The sequence below is a fragment of the Alnus glutinosa genome, chromosome 3, assembly GCF_958979055.1.
Source record: "Alnus glutinosa chromosome 3, dhAlnGlut1.1, whole genome shotgun sequence".
In the NCBI taxonomy this organism is placed as follows: Eukaryota; Viridiplantae; Streptophyta; class Magnoliopsida; order Fagales; family Betulaceae; genus Alnus; species Alnus glutinosa.
The window spans coordinates 17,757,720-17,778,785 of NC_084888.1; the positions used below are offsets into that span (position 1 = coordinate 17,757,720).

A 21,066-nucleotide genomic window follows, 5' to 3' on the forward strand; every position below is an offset into this window, starting at 1 on the left:
TTGGATCAAGAAGGACCGTCACTCCATGAGGGGGAACAGACGCACTTAGCAGGTTCGGGTGTTCATGCCTAGGATTTGGTTCCTAATCCTATGGCATCAGGTTTGATTGCTTATTTTGTTGTTATATTTGCAATCTAGGAACCAGTGGTGTAATGTCCGGGACATTATTTAATAATTAAAATATAAAATTTGAGTAATTAATTGATTAAAGAAATTTAGTGCTATTAAAAATGCAAAAGAACAATTTTAAAGTCCATAGAAAAGAAATAGAAGAGAAAGGAAATAGGGAAATGCAAATAAATAAAAGATGATAGAAATAATATAACTAAAATAAATAAAATAGAAAATGAAATAAAATAAAATAAAATTAGAAAAGAACAATCAGAAAGAGAGAGAAAAAAAAAAGGAAAAAAAAAAAGAGAAAAGTCAAAAAGTAAAAGTAAAAGAAAATAAAAATAACAAAATAACAAAAAAAAAAAAGAAAGAAAGAAAGAAGAGAGGTGCACGTGCACCTCCCTTCTCAATTAAAGGAAAGGCCAAATGGCCTTTCCAAAAGTAGAGGCGCACGGCCTCTGCTGTTTAAAAGAAAAAAAAATAAAAATAAAAATGGGAATGGGTCATCTGACCCGAGAGAAAAAGAAATAGGAAGGGAAGGGTTTTTCTCTTATGATTTTTCATACAAAAATCATGATCTACGAAGATCCAACCGTTCAAACTTAAATCCGATTTCGGTAACGTGATCTACGAAGTCCGATCTACGTTTCTACCGATTGGTTTGAGGATTTGTTGTGTGGAGCTTGCTAAACACTCTCCAAGTGTTGAATTTACATTTGGTGGAATTTTTGGTGAGTTTCCTCGAACTCTAACTTTTGGGTATTTAATTTTAGTTGAATTTTTATGTGATTAACCTTTAGTAAATGCTATGGGTTAATAATATTGTGTTTGGGTAGTGATTTATAAATTATGGGTTAAGATTGAAAACCTTAATTTGATGGGTTAAATTAATTTAGGGGTTTTAAGTAATTGAAACCTAGATTGTTTATTTGTGGATTAATTGTGGTTATATTGATGATTAATTCCAAATTAGCTATGAGTTTTGTAAAAATAAGTATTTATGGGTTAGGTTCTAATATTAGGAAAAATAAATAATTATTGGTATTTAGTTTAAATAGTTTTTGTGAAGTTAATCCTAAGATTTTCTTATGGGTTAATGTTATTTTAAATGTGTTAATGATTTAAGTAAATTAATTAGTAATTAAGTTAGTAATTATTGTAAAAAGATTAATGAATGTAATTTTAGAGTTAATGTTAGCATAAAAATGTTAGTGAAAATAATTGTGAGTTAGTAATTAATATTATAAGTAAATAATTAAATAATAATTTTAATATCTAACCCTTAGTAAATATTTTTGGGTTAGTGTTATTTAGCTTTAATTAGTGTTTGTATGTAATTTTAGTGTCTAATCTTAAACAAGTGTTTTGGGTTAGAGGTGTTGTGATTAAAATTAGTAAATAACGTTTACGGGTGTGTAATTGGGACCCTTAAAAATATTAGGGGCTTTCCAACGGTTTAACCTTGAGCGATTCAAGTGCTAATTATGGTATTAATTATTTAAAGTGTTAAATAGTGCAATGTGTTATTCCACAGTGATACATTGCAAGGTGGCGTCTAGGAGACCTAAGCTTGATATCCGCGCAACCAGGTGAGTATTCTACTCACTGAGGAACCCTAGGAATTTAGATTTACATTTTGACAATATTTGGTTGTATTTATTGTTATGGAATTGTTGGTGAAAATATATGTGAATGAGTGGTGATATATTTGGATTGAGAATTGTGATGATAAATTGATGTTGAAATTTTAATGTATTTATAGCTATGGAAGTGTTGGTAAAAATATATGTGAATGGGTTGTGATATATTTGGATTAAGAATTGTGATAATAAATGGATGTTGTTGAAATTGGAATGTATTGATGGTTATAGAATTCTTGGTAAAAATATATGAGAATGAGTTATGATATATTTGGATTAAGAATTGTGATGATAAATGGATGTTGAAATTGGAATGTATTAATGGTTATGGAATCGTTGGTAAAAATATATGTGAATGAGTTATGATATATTTGGATTGAGAATTGTGATGATAAATGGATGTTGTTGAAATTGGAATTTATTGATGGTTATGGAATTGTTGATAAAAATGAATGTGGTATGTGTTGAAAGAAAGATGTTTGGGAATACACATGTGATGATATGTATATAGTGTGGATGCTTTGGTATTATGAGAACCTGGTAGTTGATAGATGGTAAGCCCAGTGTTGTAGTATCTGGCACAGTGGTAGGCCATAGTGTGGTAGCTCTTGGCTGAGATGAGTGGTAGGCCAGAGAGTAGCAGCTCTTGGCTGAGAGGTGTGGTAAGCCTAGCATTGAAGTGCTAGCACTTGTGAGATATGTGGTAAGCCTAGCATTGAAGTGCTAGCTCACGTGAGATGTGTGCCCTACGGGTCGTAGCTTTACGGGCGGTGCTGATGGTAAGCCTAGCATTGAAGTGCTAGTTCACGTGAGATGTGTGCCTTGCGGGTCGTAGTTTTACGGGCGGTATTGATGGTAAGCCTAGCATTGAAGTGCTAGTACTAGTGAGATATGTGGTAAGCCTAGCATTGAAGTGCTAGCTCACGTGAGGCGTGTGCCCTACGGATCGTAGCTTTACGGGCGGTGGTGATGGCAAGTCAAGCATTGAAGTGCTAGCACTAGTGAGATGCGTGGAATATTGTTAGTGGAAACCGTGATAATATATGTGTGATGAACAACATGACTTGTATTTGATAATGTGTTGTTATGTGAACTTAATAATTTGTGAATAACGCTGTTGAACCCTAAATACGTTTATGTTGGTGTATGTTGTATACTTAGTGAGTCTTATACTACTGAGGTGGTGAACTCATACTTTCACCTGTACGGATGTGGTTAACCCACAACCGTATAGACTCTGATGTTTTGACTGCAAGTTCAATGGATCTAATGAAAGACGTCGTAGCATAGTACTTGGGATGTTATGATTGAAGCCCGACGCGACCGTTATAATGGTTGGATCATGGGTTGTCCGCCTTTTAGTAGATTTTGTTTATGGCTCGTGTCGCATGTGACAATTGTATTTATGAGCCAAACTTTTAGTACATATTTAATAGCTATATAGAAGTCTTAAATAGATAGACATATTAATGGCTCTTTGTTGTATTTAACTGTTGTCTATAGATGTACCTTCCGCTATGCTAATAATGTTATTATGTGTTATCCGCTGCGTAGATGTAACTCTAATTATCAAGTACATGTTATGGAATATGTACCGTATGTTGGCTGAGCGACTTGTAATCGTGCCACTGTGATGACTCATTGTATGTTTTCAAAAAAAAAAAAAAAAATGGGTCGTCACAAGTGGTACTTTGCTTTTGCCCTCTATATTTTGTTTGGAGATCTTTACAGGTCTTTATTGGGGAAGACAGAAAAAGCAAGTCGAGGGACTATTTTTCTGTACTGGCATCATCAGGATCTTGCCTTGCATATGATGTTTTTCCATATTGCATTTTTTTTTAATAATAATAAAAAATAAATAAATTGGGGAGAATTTACAAGATAATTTTTTCCTTGGCTTATCAGATAATTGCATGTATTTTCTCCTGATATCTCAATTCTTTGGGTATTAATTGACTTTGCTTAGATAGAATTGAGAGTTTCTGACTATAATTTGCCAAGTGTTTTCCTGTATATGCAAAAATTTGGATAGCTTTTTTTCTCATGCGATGAAAAATGTGCACTATCCACAGCTCTCTAATAAGGTACATATTTCCTTCTCTGACTTTTTGTTTCTAGAAATTCTGGATAAGAGAAGAAGTTTTTGATAAGATGACCAAATTGAACACATGCTAGTTGAACCTAGCACCTATAAACTTTAGCATTCCCTTTAGTTTGCAGCATCGTAAGAAACAAGCAGTTAATCATATGATTTCTATGTTTTTAAGTGTATATTCACTGCTTATGTGCTACAGTTGCTTTGTGCCTTGCCCTCTACGTGCAAGTAAAACATTTACGTTGTCCATCATGGTACAAGTAAATCATTTAGGTGCTGCATCTCAGGGGGAGTGTATCAGATGAGGGTGGCTAGGCTCTAGTAAGTTATAAGGTTTGACTTTTGGCTTATCTTCCATTTACTTTCTCTCTTGTCTAGAAAATTTGGTTACTTTCTGTCATGTCATTGAAAGTCTTACCTTGATGGTTTCTGTCTTCACACACACACGCAATGCATGAGTTGAGTTGGCTAGTTGAATTTTGCATGTGTAGGAACTTATTTATGCTGATTGATTTCTCAACTCTCTTTTCTATCTCTGCTTAGTATTGAGATGCTCTCTGATTGTGTTATCAGTGGTTTATACATGCGTGTTCTGAAACTGACTTGGAAAAATTTGATTTCTGTGTATTTTCCTCAATTTTCTGTTGTTTCAGTGTGGAGCGTCCGGACGGTCTCTATTGGCATCCGGACGGTACTCTCTTGGATTCCGGATGGGAATGGAGCCCAATCGTCCGGACGGGACCTGCTTGTGTCCGGACGCGCGCGGCAACCACTGGGCGAACGGTTAGTAAAACCGTCCGGACGCACGCGACCTGTCCGCATGTTCCCAATGCAGCGCGCGTCCGGACGAAGTAACTGCACTGTCCGAACGGGGACCCCACAGAGGCTATATACACCCCAGAATCGCCGCTCTCTCCTCCAGACCCCACTAAATCTCCTCTTTGGCAGTTTGTGAGTGATAGTTTTTGGTGTTTTGGAGTAATTTCATCTCTACTTGTCTTTTGTTGCATTCTCACTCCATTCGAGGTATTTTTCTAGTCTCTTTCTTTTTTCAGTTTATTTATTTTAAACTGTTAGAGATTTAATTTCGGAATGAGGTTGAAATTATGTGATGCATATCTACTATATTGGGATTATTTGTGATTAGGGGTGTAAATGAGCCGAGCTCGAGCGAGCCAGTGCCGAGCTCGAGCGAGCCAGAACCGAGCTCGAGCTCATTCATTACGAGCTCGAGCTCATTCATCACGAGCCCGAGCCGATCTCGAGCTTATTCATCACGAGCTCGAGCCGAGTTCGAGCGGTAACAATTAAGTCAAGTCGAGTCGAGCCGAGTTTATACGAGTTTAACATTTGTTCTTTTATTACCATTAATTCTACTTTCCATCAAAGTTAGAATTAATTAATAAGAAACATTAACTTCTCGTAGTTAATTAACCAACACTTTATTAAGGTGTATTAATTAACCATTAACCAACAATTAATAAAAGAAGATTAATTAACCACATTAAGATCGAGTCTAATAAGTTGTCTTATGTGTCAGGTCATGTGAGACATTGAATTCTTACAAGAAGCACTTGTTATTAAAACATGTGAGAAAGGGACACATGTTAATCTTATATGTGAGTTGTATTAAATTTCATACCTACTGGTTTGTAGGAAATTTATGTCCTTTAATTATAAAAAATAAAAAATAAAATAAAATGTAACAATAGTCAATATAAATATTAAGTTAAAACATTAATAATTATAATTATTATATTTTCATATGGTTCTATATATCAAATGATAATAATACCTTCTTCTTTTTTTAAAAGTCTAATGATAATTCTTAGATCATATGATTCATATCTAATGGTTATGTAGCACAAATGCACAATGTTAAATCATATGATCTAAATTCTAATGATAACACCTAAATTATTATCATAATTAACACATTAGTAATTCCAATTGAACCAATCGACCAATCCTAATAACTTAATTTAGGATTATATGAATTACATTGTCATTAAATATGAATAATATGATTAAGTTTAAAAAATGTTATTATAATTCGTATAATTAATATGAATTCATACTTATGTATATAATCTATATACTTAATCATTGTATCTAAGACTCTAAGTATTATTAATAATTATTAGATACTTAAAATCTTACATCATACTTAATCAGTGTATCTAAGTATCTAAATACTTAATCATTTTATTTGTATGCTCATATGATCTTAGATTTTGAATCACGTGATAACGGTGATGTAATGATTCATAAGTATCTAATAATAATACTTAATAGTTATAACATTGAATATAGTGAATCAATAATTACATGTTATATGCCACAATGTTATATTATTATATGATCATATAGTCATATTATATTACATAAATAATATAATATGAATTATATGATTAAGTATCTGAATTGTCATTATATCATATGATTATATGATTAACAATTAAGTATTAATATTATTCACTTTTACTATTTTATATACATATTGATACAACCAAATAATTATAACCAATTAATATTTATTGACTATTTTTATTTGTTACTTAATTCATGCTTATATATAGTATATTGTACAAATAAGTTATATATTAACAAATTAAAACTTATTTTTAACATATATATATATATATATACACGAGTCGAGCCTTAATAAACGAGTCGATCCTTATACGAGCGGGTTCACGAGCTTTAATCGAGTCGAGCCGAGTTTATACGAGTTTGCATTGTTTAATAATCGAGTTTGATTTTCGTGTTCACGAATAGCTCATTTAATAATCGATTCGAGCACGAGTCGAGTTTATTCGAGCCGATCCCGAGTAAGCTCACGAGTAGCTCAGCTCGTTTACACCCCTATTTGTGATGATGTTTTTAGGACTAAAATTGTGATACACTCTGCCTATATTTTTGTAAAAGTCCTTTTACTGCTTTTATTCTGCCCAATATTTTTTTTTTGATGACCTAACAAGACTATCATTTTGGATTTTTGTTGCAAATCTTGTTAGTTTTCTGTGCAGAATCATGTCTGCAGGCAGTCCACCATGCAGGGTCTGTCAGAAGACTGTGGAAGATAGGGCTGCAATCCAGGCCAAGACTATGGACCACACAGTCATTGCTGAGCGAAACGTCATTCGGTCTAATATCATGGTGCCACCGCTGGACAGCATTCATGCCATTATCCAGACATACAATTGGGGATATCTCCATAGCTGTGCATGTGTGGTGTACACCAGACTGGTCAAGCTCTTCTACGCCAACCTGGAAGTGGTGCAGAACAATGATCGTGGATTGGTGCTTCAGTCCACCGTTGCAAGCGATATCATCACTATTGATCCTCAGGTCATCAGTCACATCATCCGAGTCCCAGTGCTCGAGATTTCGGCCAGCCCATACAATGAGGTGGTGCTTCCTCCTTCCCTGGATGATCTCAGAGAATTCTTCCATGCCATTCCCCAAGGTGAGGAGCGCTCTACCTCCATCAGGATTGGTGCCTTGTCTCCCTCCCACCGTATGCTGGCCAAGATCATTCAGCAGAACATCTGGCCTGCTGCTCGGTGCAGTGATCTGATCCTAAAACGGGCCCAGTTTGTCTATGCAGTCCACCTTCACTTGCCTTTCTGCCTGTGCAAGCATATTCTGGGTGTTATGATGGAGGCCCGTGATGAGGGAAATGTCGGTCTCCCGTTTGGCTACCTACTCACTCAGATTATCCTTCAGTCGGGAGTCAATGTCACTGTCGAACCGAAGATGAAGATCCAACAGCCCATCAGCAAGCAGACACTGATGAAGTCCAATGCGCAGCTGCGGAGAGATGACTCCGATGATGAGGTGCCCATAGCTGCTACCATGCCGGTTGGATTTCCAAAGATGGCTTCATTCTCCCAGACCATCCCGTCCTCTGAGCCGGAGGTCAACTATTCCCAGATCATGGAGGCCCTTGCTGCCATTCAGGGGGGGATGAGCAGTATACAGGTGACTATGTCCTCCATGCAGCAGGAGATGCACTCTACAACCTGCATGTAGAGCAAAACTAGCTAGACCTTCAGAAGTGCCTGAAGTTTCATCATCCTAGTAGCAGTGATGATGAGGATGATGCAGACAAGACTATACCCCTGCCTGAGGATGTTTGATTCCCTCTTGTTTTTGTTTTGTTGTCTTTTTGTTTAAGACTTTTTGACATATGTTAAACTGTTTGACTTATATTACTCTGTTTCCTGGGTCCTTCTGAGACCGTTAGGGGGAGTAATTTTTATTACAGTTGGTTTTTATTACTCTGTTTTACTCTTTGTCCCTTTGTGACAAAAAAGGGGGAGTAATTTTTGTTTGGACTGGGAATGTATTTCCAAACCGGTCAAGAGATTTTTGTCCCAGAATGGCCAAACGGGGAGTTTGTTAGTATTTTGGCCTCATTCTGTGTTTGGACAAAATCACTTGTATGTGTAAAGATGCTGTAAACAGGGATTCCACTTTCAGAGCACTATCAGAAGACTAGGCATCGAAGATTTCGGTTCCCTGTCAGCCGTCCGGACGATCGAGCCATCCCGTCCGGACGCACATTTGACCACTGATGAGTGCCAAAAAGTGTATATTTGGACCCCTTAATTTACATTAGTTAAACCTTTAGCTTTGTTATTTTCTAATGTTTTGGTTAGTTTTGATGTTTTTGCGTTTTTGCAAGACATTAAGAGAAAAATGGTAATTTTCAAGTGAAAATACATAAAAAGCTGGAAATTCAGAATTTCTGGGAAGTCGATCGATCGAAAATTGCTTGAAGTCGATCGATTGATCGAATTTATGCGGAGCTGGAATTTTAGAAACCCTAGCTAACTCTATAAATACCATTCTTTTCTCATTTTTAGAGAGGAGGGATGCCGCTTGGGAGCGCCCTAGGCCCCGTTCTCACTGTAGTTTAAGGTTTTTGGGTTGATTTTGACCTAAAACTTCAATTCTTTGTAAGTTTCTTTGATTTTTAATGCATTCTTGTTATTTATTTATGCTTTCTTTAGTTATGTGTAGCTGAAATTTCATCTAGGGGTGAGGATAAAACCTCACCATTGAAGAGAAACTGAGTTTCCATGCTTGTTTATGCTATTTGAGTTTATGGGTTTTGATTTCTCATTGTTCTACTTCGATTTTTGAGATGATTTTTGGATATCTCTTGTGATTTCTGGATACAAGTGATGATTTGAAATAGTTTCATTAAATTGATGGCTTGGGTTTTCATTTATCAAAATGTTGGATATTCGTTGTGTTTCATTCCATGGATACATTTGATGATTTAGTCAAAACTAGATATCTTTTATGATTTGTGCAAGAATGGATTCATCGAATGATTTAAACTACTTTTGAAGCAAAGTAGAGCATACCTAAGTTTTGCATGTGAAAACTTCAAATATGTGTGATGAGCATGAGAATAGGTTGCTATGATTTGGTGAGTGTGGATTCCAAAACCCTAGACCCATTTATTTTCATTAATTTTGTTTATGTTTTATCTTATCAAAAACCCTAAATTTGGAACTAGGTTAAAATATGATTAGTTTGAATAGAGATTAATTTTTGCAACACAATTCGCTATGGGATCGACCTCGCACTTGCAAAACGCTATATTACAAACGATTCGTGCACTTGCGAGTATTATAATTTGCACAACAAGTTTTTGGCGCCGTTGCCGTGGAATTGTGTAGTTTGTGGAAATTGATTTTTGTTTGAATTGATTTTATTTTTCTACTAGTTTAGGTAGATTTTTGTTTTGTATATTTGCTGTTTGTTTCTGTTTGATGATCTAAAAAAAAAATTTGTTGTTTATTTTTCTGGTTCTGTTTCTATAGCTGCTGCATTTTTCGAGTGCCTTGTAAAGTAGATCAATCGAAAATAAATTCGATCGATCGAGAATAAATTCGATCGATCGAACTTAAATTCAATCGAGCGAAATTTCTACAGCAGGCAGCAATCAGAACCTATATTAGTTTTTCTTTTTTTAGTACTGTTTCTGGTTTATTTTGTTAATATTTTGTTTCTGTTTACCTTATTTTATTGTTTGTTTTTCTTTGTTAGTTTATTTTAATTTTCAAAAAAAAAAAAAAAAAAACTTTGTTTAGTTCTTTTGTGGGATATTTGCATGCTAGAGGGTGCAAGTGAAGCATGGATTCTTATTTTGAAATTTATAGTGATTTTTCTGCACAAAATGCTTCGCCTAGTGGTAGGACACCCGCTCCAACCAACTACCCTCACAATTTCTACCCACATGAACCATGTTCATATTGCTCTGATCCTTATCATAGTGCTAGTAATTGTCCATCTTGGGGACAATTCTGTAATCTTACTTGTGAGCAAATGAACACCAATTTCTCCAGCCCTGAGTTTGATTCAAATTCCAATTTTTACAACTCGGACTGGAGCAACCATCCTGATTTCTGGTGGCAAGCTCAAGCCATTGGAAATTGTGCTCCCCAGTTTCAATAACTGCACCATCTTGATTATCCGCAGTTCAACAACCAATCTTCCTATCCTTCATCCTACAATTATCTAGCTTCTTCTTCACAGTCCACTTTGGAAGACACTCTCAAGGTCTTCATGGAGCTCACAGGCCAAGCTATTAGTGACGTGAAGAATGCTGTTATGGAAAACAGTCAGGCGATTGCCAGGATAGAAGGACAGTTTGAATATCTGGTTGCTGAAGTCATAAGAAGAGAGGAAGAAGAGTTTCAAAGTCTGCTGATGGCTACAGGGCACTACATGATTGATGAGGATGATTTCAGCAATTCTTATCATGAGCATGTCCCCACCATCACCATATTTGAGAGTGAGGAAATTGTGGATAGCAACCATGAGGAAGAAAAAGATGAGCACCTAGAGCAAGCAGCGCCCCCGTCTAATCCAAAGCAGTCCAACGACAAGAAAATGAGTATTGAAGCTCATTCCTTCATCACCATCCCTCTTAAGACATTTCATGAGCCCCAAGTTTCAATTCTTAAATGTCTCAAAGAGCCATCTTATGCCAAAACTGTCAAGGATCTATGCACACAACCGCGCAAATCTAGGAACCATCGTCCTAAGAAGATCCTTCGAATCAAGCAAGTGGGCTACATGAGATGGCGAAACATTCCACCAAAGGGATATCAAATTCTAAAGAAGAAAGGGTGGAAGGGATTGGTTGGACATCCACATGATCGGGGAAGGCGCTGTCAATTTTCTTTTCCCTTTTTACTTTATGTACATTTAATTTCTTTCATTTTTCATTTCATTTCTTGTTATTTTATTTTTGTTTTTGATAGCAATTAACCCTTTGAAGTTTGTTTCTATGAGAAAATGTTGCCGTTAGTTTTGTTGACAGGTGTTTAGTGTTTAAGTTTGGGGGACGCCTTGACCTTTTTCACACCTTGATGTTTCCTTACTTCTGGTAATGTATTTCTACACTGCACATTGAGGACAATGTGTAATTCAAGTTTGGGGGTATGGAAAAACACTCTGTCTATTTGTTTGTTTATTTATTTTTTCTGTTTGTTTAGTTATTTTTAGTTGTCTTTTTGTTCCTAAAAAAAAAAAAAAAAAAATTTGTTGTCAAGTTTAAGTTAAACAGTAACTGTGGTTTGCATTTCATTGGCTTGTTTAAAGTTTTGAACACATCATGTCATTAGAAATTTGAGTCTTTTGACTTATTTTTGGGCTAGGGAGACTTCACTTGTTTGAGTTGAATTATCACGAGCACATTAGCATGTAATTTGTGGGGTATGAATTTGTTGGTACAGTTTCCGGTATGGTGACGTGTCGTCTGATGATTCGCTATCTCAGGAAATTAGTCTTATTTCCTAAGGCCTGATTGAAATGAAAAAATTGAGAAGATAGGGGAGAGGATGACACAAGGATTTAAGTGGTTCCCTCAAACCGAGGTACATCCACTGTAGGAGGCGTAGAGAAAATTCACTATTAAGTAGTTACAAGAGAAAAATCACTCGTAGCCCTAAGCCCCGATACACCCAGATTTCCCTCTCTTAAGTTTCTCTACTTTCCCCTCTTTGTGCCTTTGTTTTTCTATATCTCTTTCTATATATCTTGCATCTGGTGCGATGATCTCTATTTATAGGCCGGGCTCCTGGCCTTACTATACTTGCTGCCTCCTTCCAATTCTTCATGCCTCGTTTTCCCAGGAGCTCGAATTCTGGCTTAATTTATTCTGTTTGAAGCGTCCATCTTCCCATGTCTGCCACCTTCTATTTCTTTAACATTTGTTTTTGTTGTGTCCTCGAGTGGAGAGAGTGATTGGAGATTATTTAATGATGAGTGGGGATGATAATGAGTGGAATGAAGTTGGTCGAGAAGTGCATGGTCTTGGAAGGAGTGAGTGGACGGTTATTTTATGATTGAGTGGGATTATTTTATTGAGTGTATGCATTGTCCAAGAAGCTTGGAGGAAGTGCTGCCTGGGATGGAGGAAGGTGTCGCCCATGCTGTCTTGATGTTGCTGTCCAGCAGAGTTTCTTCCTTTTGCAGGTGCTGCCAGCTGTTTGGGAGGAGTGCAGCACATAGGTGGAGAAGCTTAGAACCACATGTCTTTGGAACTAATTATTTCTTCAACCAGACCCCGAGATAATGATGTCCGAGACATGTCCGCTCTGCCTTGGAGATCTCGGGATGTCGCCGCACCATAACGGAGTTATAAAAAGCCGAGATGTATTGTACCGACTTGATGTCGCCTCCGAGGCGATGTTACTTCGAGACACAAATACCCGAGATGTGCTCGCTGATTAGGAGACCTCGGGATGTACTACGTACCGTGACCTGGAGTGTCAAGACCGAGACGTTGTTATACCTCCGAGATGTATTTTCACCGAGACGTCATTATACCTCCGAGGTGTATTTGTACCTAGGCAGTCTTTTCTTTGTCAGCTGAAATAAATGTCCGAGGCACAGCCCTGAGATGTTTCCGAATCCACGTGTCTCTAGGGTTAATTTTATCCCTAACAGAATTTGTGCTTAATTGTGTATTTTGAGAATTGTTGGATGACCTATTGATAAATAACCTTGGCTTGCAAGATATTTTTTTTAAAAAAAAAAAAAAGATCATTTTGAGCTTTTCACTGAGTAACTGGGCCTCTTGCCCCACTAAGCATTGAGTGTTCGCGTCAAAAGGTGAGAATTTCAATTTGGTTAATTGTATGGCTAGTTTGGCTTCGTAGCCTTTTTGACTTGAGTAATTAAGCCATTAGGGATGTTGGCCCAACACTCGTTACATTGGTCAACTAGAAAGCTTAAGGGAGCCGAGCATTGCACAGCCTACACAAAAAAAAAAAAAAAAAAAAATTATATATAAAATAAAATAATTTGCATATCTTGCCTTGGTTGTTTCATTTGATAGGGAGTCCAATGATTTTTTAGGTACTTATCTTGAGATTAAAATGAAACCTCATGATTGCATGTTAATTTCACTCTACACTTTTGAGAAAATGTGATGTCTTAATTGTCCATTTATGAGTGATTTGATGTTGGATCCCCTGTTGATGTTGATGATGGGGTTTGTCTTTTTAAGCATGCCAATGACGTAGGAATCATGGTTTGCGTAAAAATTCTTTCTTGTTGACAACATAGTGTTTCAATGTTTGTGGGTATCATTTTTGGCAAACCCTCACGAGACTTCACTCGTCCACTAGGGAGTCCTAGGGGTTTAAAAGACTTGTTGCATACACTAAATGCAATCGTGTCTCCCACGAAAGAGGACTTATGTTTCATGCTTTGATTTTGTTTTTCATTTTGTTTTGCTAAGGGACTAGCAAAATGTAAGTTTGGGGGTATTTGATGAGTGCCAAAAAGTGCATATTTGGACCCCTTAATTTACATTAGTTAAACCTTTAGCTTTGTTATTTTCTGATGTTTTGGTTAGTTTTGGTGTTTTTACGTTTTTGCAGGACATTAAGAGAAAAATGGTAATTTTCAAGTAAAAATACATAAAAAGCTGGAAATTCAGAATTTTTGGGAGGTCGATCAATCGAATCTCAAGTCGATCGATCGAAAATTGCTCGAAGTCGATCGATCAAATTTATGCGGAGCTGGAATTTTAGAAACCCTAGCTAACTCTATAAATACCATTATTTTCTCATTTTTAGAGAGGAGGGAGGCTGCTTGGGAGCGCCCTAGGCGCCGTTCTCACTGTAGTTTAGGGTTTTTGGGTTGATTTTGACCTAGAACTTCAATTCTTTGAGTTTCTTTGATTTTTAATGCATTCTTGTTGTTTATTTATGCTTTCTTTAGTTATATGTAGCTGAAATTTCGTCTAGGGGTGAGGATGAAACCTCACCATTGAAGAGAAACTGAGTTTCCATGCTTGTTTATGCTATTTGAGTTTATAGGTTTTGCTTTCTCATTGTTCTACTTCGATTTTTGAGATGATTTTTGGATATCTCTTGTGATTTCCGGATACAAGTGATGATTTGAAATAGTTTCATTAAATTGATGGCTTGGGTTTTCATTTATCAAAATGTTGGATATTCGTTGTGTTTCATTCCATGGATACATTTGATGATTTAGTTAAAACTAGATATCTTTTGTGATTTGTGCAAGTATGGATTCATCGAAATTTAAACTACTTTTGAAGCAAAGTAGAGCATACCTAAGTTTTGCATGTGAAAACTTCAAATATGTGTGATGAGCATGAGAATAGGTTGCTATGATTTGGTGAGTGTGGATTCCAAAACCCTAAACCCCTTTATTTTCATTAATTTTGTTTATGTTTTATCTTATCAAAAACCCCTAAATTTGGAACTAGGTTAAAATATGATTAGTTTAAATAGAGATTAATTTTTGCAACACAATTCCCTGTGGGATCGACCTCGCACTTGCAAAACGCTATATTGCAAACGATTCATGCACTTGCGAGTATTATAATTTGCACAACAACCACTGTTCCATTCGTCCAAATGACGTGCCATACCGTCCGAACGCCAGTCAGACCAAGCACCATCCGTCCGAACGATGTGCATTTCCGTCCGGACCCTCCACTGAGTCGAGAAGTTTCTATCCAGCTTGCATCCGTCCAAACGTCTCAGCAGCCCGTCCGGACGCCTCTCGGTACACGACCAGTCTCAAATTCTTTCCAAGTTTCGATAAAGGAAAGATCGATCAACCGTCCGAACGATGTAGTATGCTGTCCGGACGCGCGTCTCCGTAAGGCAAGAATCGCAATTCAAATATCACCGTCCGAACGTCAGTCAGCCTTGGTCCAGACCTGCGTGCATCTAATATGGAAATTGCCGATTCGACTTCAACCGTCCGGACGACTGCCTCTCATGGTCCGGACGCGCGCATAGCAGATATGGAAATTTCGTGTTGAAGTTCAGCCGCCTGGACGCTCATCCCCCATGTTTCGGACACTCGAAGCCTTATAAGGAAATTACTGACTGTCCGGATGATGTGCCATCCCGTTCGGACGCGGTTCTTAAACAGGAAAGATTTCTCAGCGAAATTTTATAAAAATCCTGTCGCACAATTGTCCGTCCGGACGGCCATGACCACCGTCCGGACAGCGTCCAGCTATATTTTACCTGACGCTCATTTGAGCCCCCAGCCTATAAATAGAGGCCCCTGGGCATTGAGAACTGCAAGAATTCGGTATTGAATTCCACAACTGCTCAAAGACGTGATTTTTCCTCTGAAGCCATTTCAAGTGTACTGTTGCTGTGCTACATCAGAAGTCTATCTTAGGGGTTGGCTCTAAGGTAAAGGATTCCATTGAAGACCCCTTCAGGTAGGAGACCTGGTTGGGAAGCGTTCGTATTGGGTTACACGTCAGAGAGCAAGGTACGACCACTGCATCGGGTATATGTGAGTGTTACTATCTTGTATCTAGCTTTGTCTTCTGAATAGTGAAATTCCTGGGTTTGGCTGCCACGGAGTGGTTTTTCTCTTGATTGAGTTTCCACTTCGTCAACAAAAATCTCTGTGTCTTTTACTTTTCTCTGTGTTTATTTTTGTTGACACTTTGCGCACACACTTGTCTTTTATTTAGAAGTCAATTTCAATTTTCAATTTGGTTCCTAATCCTAAGGCATCAAGTTTGATTGCTTGACTTTGACTTGTTATATTTTGTATGCAATCTAGGAACCAATTTGTTTTGCCCCCTATTTCTCGTGAGAGACCATTGCATGTACTTGTTGGGGAAGACAGAAAAAGCAGGTCGAGCGACTATTTTTTTGTATTGGCATCATCGAGCTTTCACAGGTTCGATTGTGCCTTGCATATGATGTTATTTCCATATCGCATTTTTAAAAAAAAAAAAAAAAAAATTAAAAAAAGGGGAGAAATTGCAGGAAATTTTCCTTTCTTGGCATATCAGATATTGCATGTGTTTTCACCTGATATCTCAATTCATTATGCGTTAATCTACTTTGCTTAGATATGATTGAGAGTTTATGACTATATCTGCCAAGTGATATTCCTGTATATGCAATAGCTGGATAGCTTCTTTCCTTATGCGATGAAAATGTACACTATCCAAGACTCCCCTAAAGGTACATTTTTCCTTCTCTGACTTTTTGTTTCTAGAAATTCTGAACAAGAGAAGAGGTTTTTGATAAGATGGCCAAATTGACCAAATGCTAGTTAAACCTAGAACCACAAAAATTCTAGCACTCTCTCTAGGTTGCAGCATCAAAAGAATCAAGCAGTAATTCTTCAGTTTTCTGTGCTATATACTTACACTCACTGCTTATGTGCTGAAATAAGCCTTGTCCTTCATGGTGCAAGTAAAATTTTACCTTGTCCTTCATGGTACAAATAAAACAATTGGATGCTGCATCATAGGGGGGTGTATCAGATGAGGGTGGCTAGGCCCTAGTAATTAATAAGGTTTGACTTTTGACTAATCTTTTACTAATTTTCTCTTCTGTTTAGAAAATCTAGTTGCTCTTTGTTATATCAGTGATAGTCATACCTTATGGGAAAAGTCTTCACACACACACACACACACATTGCATGAGTTGAGTTGTCTATTAAATTTTCTATCTGCAGGAAAATCTTTATGCTGATTGAAATCTGAACTCTCTCTTATATCTCTGCTTAGTTTTGAGATACTATTTAATTGTGTTATCAGTTGATTATACATGTGTGTTCTGCAGCTAACTTTAGGAAAATTAATTTATGCAAATTTTTCCTCAGTTTTCTGCTTTTTCAATGTGAAGCGTCCGGATGGCCTCTCTCTGCGTCCGAACGGGTGTCGCTCAGACGGCCGGACGACACTCCTGTCCGTCCAGACACGCATGACTCCAACGGTCGGATGGTAAGGTTACTCGTCCAGACGCGTGTGACCTATCCGCATGTTTTCGAGGCAGCGTGCGTCCGGACGGGACTAATGAGCCGTCCGGACGAGGACCCCACAGGCTCTATAAATCCCCTGGCTGCCGCATTTTCACCCTACCCCACCAAAAATCTCTCTTTTGGCTTCTAGTGAGTAATTTCTCTCGAGTTTTTGCATTATCTCGCCCTTTCTTGTCTTTTTGTACATTACTCTCTCATTCCAGGTATTTTTCTAGCCTTTTTCTTTTCAGTTTATTTTGAACTATTAGAATTTTGATTATTTAGGGAATGATGCTGGGATTGTTCTATGCCTATCTGCTATGTTAGGATTATTTGGTTTGGCATTATTGTGGACTACATTGTGATACTTTCTATCTCTATTTTTTTTTTGGACAAGTTCCTTTTACTGCCGTTATAATGCCAAATTTTTCCTTATGACCTTACAAAAATATTTTTGGATTATTTTTTGGCAAATCTTGTTGGTCTCTTTAGCAGAATCATGTCTGCAGGCAGTCCACAACGCAAAGTTCACCAGAGGACAGAGGGAGATAGAGCAGCCCTCTGAGCTAAGATCATGGACCGACCTGTTATTGCTGAGAGGAATGTGATCTGTTCCGACATTATGGTGGCTCTTCTGGATAGTGTCCATGACACTATCCAGACATATCTTTGGGGATATCTTCACAGCTGCGCCTGTGTTGTGTACACTAGGCTGGTTAGACTTTTCTATGCCAACCTCGAAGTGGTGCAGGATGATGACCGTGGGTTGGTACTTCAGTCTACTGTTGGAGGGCATATTATCACTATTAATCCCCAGATCATCAGTCAATTCGTAGGAGTTCCTGTTCTCCAGTTGTCTGCGAGTCCTTACAATGAGGTGGTACTGCCTCCATCTACGGATGATCTCTGAGAGTTTTTCCACGCAGTTCCACAAGTAGAGGAGCGCGCCACCCCCATCAGGATCGGTGCCTTATCTGCCCCTCACTGCATGCTAGCCAAGATTGTTCAGCACAACCTATGGCCAGTTGTCAGGCACAATGACCTGATTTTGAAGAGGGCCCAGTTCGTCTATGCTATCCATCTTCACCTGCCTTTTTGCCTGTGCAAGCATATTTTGGGCGTTATTATGGAGGCTCGTGATGAGAGCAATACCGGTCTTCCATTCGGCTGCCTGTTCACACAAATTATACTTCTGTCAAGCATCAGTATTGCTGGCGAGCCGAAGATGAAGATCCAAGATCCACTCAGCAAGCAGACGCTGATGAAGTCAAATGCTTAGTTGCAGAGAGATGATCCGGATGACGATGATGTGCCCCCACCTCCTCATATTCCTGTAGGCATACCGAGTGTGGCTTCCTCTTCCCAGACTACACCGCCAACACAGCAAGATGTCAGCTATTCTCAGATTATGGAGGCTCTGGCAGCTATCCAGGGGGCATGGGTTCCATGCAGCTGTCTATGTCATCCATGCAACAGTCCATCTCTACCATGCAATAGGAGGTTCACTCCATCAACCTCCGAGTAGAGCAGAACCAGCTGGACCTCCAAGAGTGCCTCAAGTTCCACCATCCTCCCAGCAGTGACGATGAGGATGATGCGCTGATGGCCAAGGATGCTTGAGCTTCTTTTGTGTTTTGTAGTAGTCTTATATGTTTTTGAGACAGTTGTTTTATATTTTTGCTACTCTTGTTAAACTCTTGGATTATATTACTCTGTTTACCCTGGTCCTTCTAAGACCTTTAGGGGGAGTAATTTTTGTTGTGGTTGAATTTTATTACTCTATTTTACCCTTTGTCCCTTTGTGACAAAAAAGGGGAGTAATTTTTATTTAGACCGGGATTGTATTTTTCATCGGTTAAGTATTTTTATCCTAAAATGGCCAAAGGGGGAGTTTGTTAGTTTGTAATTGGCCACATTCTATTGGACAAAATCACTTCTTTGTAAATATGCTCTTTAACAGGGATTCTGCTATTCAGAAGTGTTTCCAGAAGATTCTGCACAGTCTACAAGTCAGAAAATTCGGTTCCCTGCTAGCCGTCCGGACGAGGTGTCATACCGTCCGAACGCCCAGCTGTCCAAAGCATCAGCCGTCCAGACGACATGTCATACAGTCCAGACCCACATAAGACTAAAACATCGTCCATCCGGACGACGTGGATTCCTGTCCGGACCTTCCTCTATGTCGAGAAGCTTCGAACTACTCCAGCTTGCATCCGTCCAGACAATTCAGCAGCTCGTCCAAACGACCCTTAGTGTTCGATCAAGCTTCAGGATTTCTTTCCAAAACATAGATATGGGAAGATCGTTACAACCGTCCGAATGACACGGATTCATGTGTGGACGCGCTCATCCATAAGGCAAGTATCGCAATTCAAATCCAGACGTCCGAACGCCAGTCATCATGGTCCGGACGCGCGAGCATCAGATATGGAAATTGCGTGCATCAAATCAATCGTCTGGACAACCATCCTCCCGTTCCGGATGCGCAAAGCCTCTATATGGAAGTTATTTGTAGTGAATGTGCGACCGTCCGGACGACAAGGAAACACTGTCCGGACGCGGCTCTCAAACAGGAAAGATTTTCAGCGTAATTTTTGGAATTTCGGTCCCACAGTTGTCCGTCCGAACGGCCAATGACCACCGTCCGGGCGGCGCCCAGTTTTATCAAGCCAGACACTCATTTGAACTATCAGCCTATATATAGAGGTCCCTAGGCTTGAGAACTGTAAGAATTCGGTATTGAATTCCACTAGTGCTTAGAGAGCTATATTGTGAGTCGATTGAGCTGAGTTGATCTCTCTGAAACCATTGATGTGTGTGCTGTTGTTGTGCTTAAACTGAAGTCTATCTTAAGGGTTGGCCCTAAGGTAAAGGATTCCATTGAAGACCCATTCAGGTAGGAGACCTAGTTGGGAGGCGTTCGTGTTGTGTTACACGTTAGAGAGCAAGGTACGACCACTGCATCATGGGTATGTGAGTGTTACTACTTTGTATCTAGTCTTGTCTTCTGAATAGTGGATATCCTGGGTTTAGCTGCCCCGGAGTGGTTTTTCTCATCTTGAGTTTCCACTTCGTTAACAAAAATCTTGTGTTATTTTATTTCTGCATTATTTTGTTAACACATTGTGCACACACACACTTGCTTTATATTAGAAGTCAATTTTCATTTTTCAAACGTGCTTTTAACTGTCATCCCAAAAAAAAATACCTGCAGATGTTTCTCAAGACAACAAGAGAAAATATGGGGATAGATTAAATGGTTCCTCAAACAGAATGCAAGGCATGAATAAGATACGACATGATAAACAATGCAATGCACACATACATGCACTAGGATTTAGGACCAAAATCCTAGGCATGGGAGACTTCACCTTTACTAGGTGAGTCCACTCCCCCTCAAGGGGTGAATAGTGTAGCGCCCCAGATTTTAAGACATAAATTATAATGGTTTAAATTAATTTTTAAAACATTTTTTAATAAGGAAAAAGAATAACTACGATTATTTATGAAAATAAATGTGTATTTTTGTTTGTAGAAACGTTTATAGTTGCAATTTGATAAAAACTCAAAACAGACCTTAAACTTTGGAATAACGGAAACAGGGTCAAACGAACTCCGTTTTGGTTGATTCAAAAGCCATAACGCTCGTTTTGAAGTCCTCTACCTATCCTCCAAATTTCATAATTTTTGGACTCTATTTGATACCTGAAAACATCCGTAAAAAATTATACCTCTGAATAGGACGAAAATTCAGTTAAGTTATAATGGGCCATTTCGAATTCAAACCCATTCCAATTGCTATCCACAAACCCAACCCACTTTTGAGAAAATAGTAATTTTCTTGAGTGAGAAACTAGGCATAGTAAATTGGTCTAGCAATGAGAATGGTTAAATAATAATAATAATAATAATGTTAGAATA

General features: G+C 38.1%; 1 protein-coding gene across 5 annotated transcripts; it reads left to right on the top strand.

The window, feature by feature from the left end:
* The first annotated feature begins 553 nt into the window (after positions 1-553).
* On the top strand, positions 554-8,853 carry LOC133862634 (uncharacterized). Of its 5 annotated transcripts, XM_062298484.1 has the most exons (5): positions 554-845; positions 1,649-1,703; positions 4,503-4,875; positions 6,867-7,318; positions 7,460-8,853. In XM_062298484.1, the coding sequence occupies exons 4-5, from the start codon at positions 6,883-6,885 to the stop codon at positions 7,882-7,884; spliced, it is 861 nt and encodes a 286-aa protein (XP_062154468.1). In that variant the 5' UTR covers positions 554-845; positions 1,649-1,703; positions 4,503-4,875; positions 6,867-6,882; the 3' UTR covers positions 7,885-8,853. The 5 variants fall into 5 exon arrangements, with proteins under 5 accessions (XP_062154468.1, XP_062154464.1, XP_062154465.1 ...); XM_062298480.1 differs by having other exon boundaries at positions 559-845; positions 6,867-8,853; XM_062298481.1 differs by lacking the exon at positions 4,503-4,875 and having other exon boundaries at positions 559-845; positions 6,867-8,853.
* The last annotated feature ends 12,213 nt before the right edge of the window (positions 8,854-21,066 follow it).

Coding starts and splice junctions, on each gene's coding strand:
- LOC133862634 (XM_062298480.1), top strand. CDS start 6,883: ATGTCTGCAGGCAGTCCACCATGCAGGGTCTGTCAGAAGACTGTGGAA.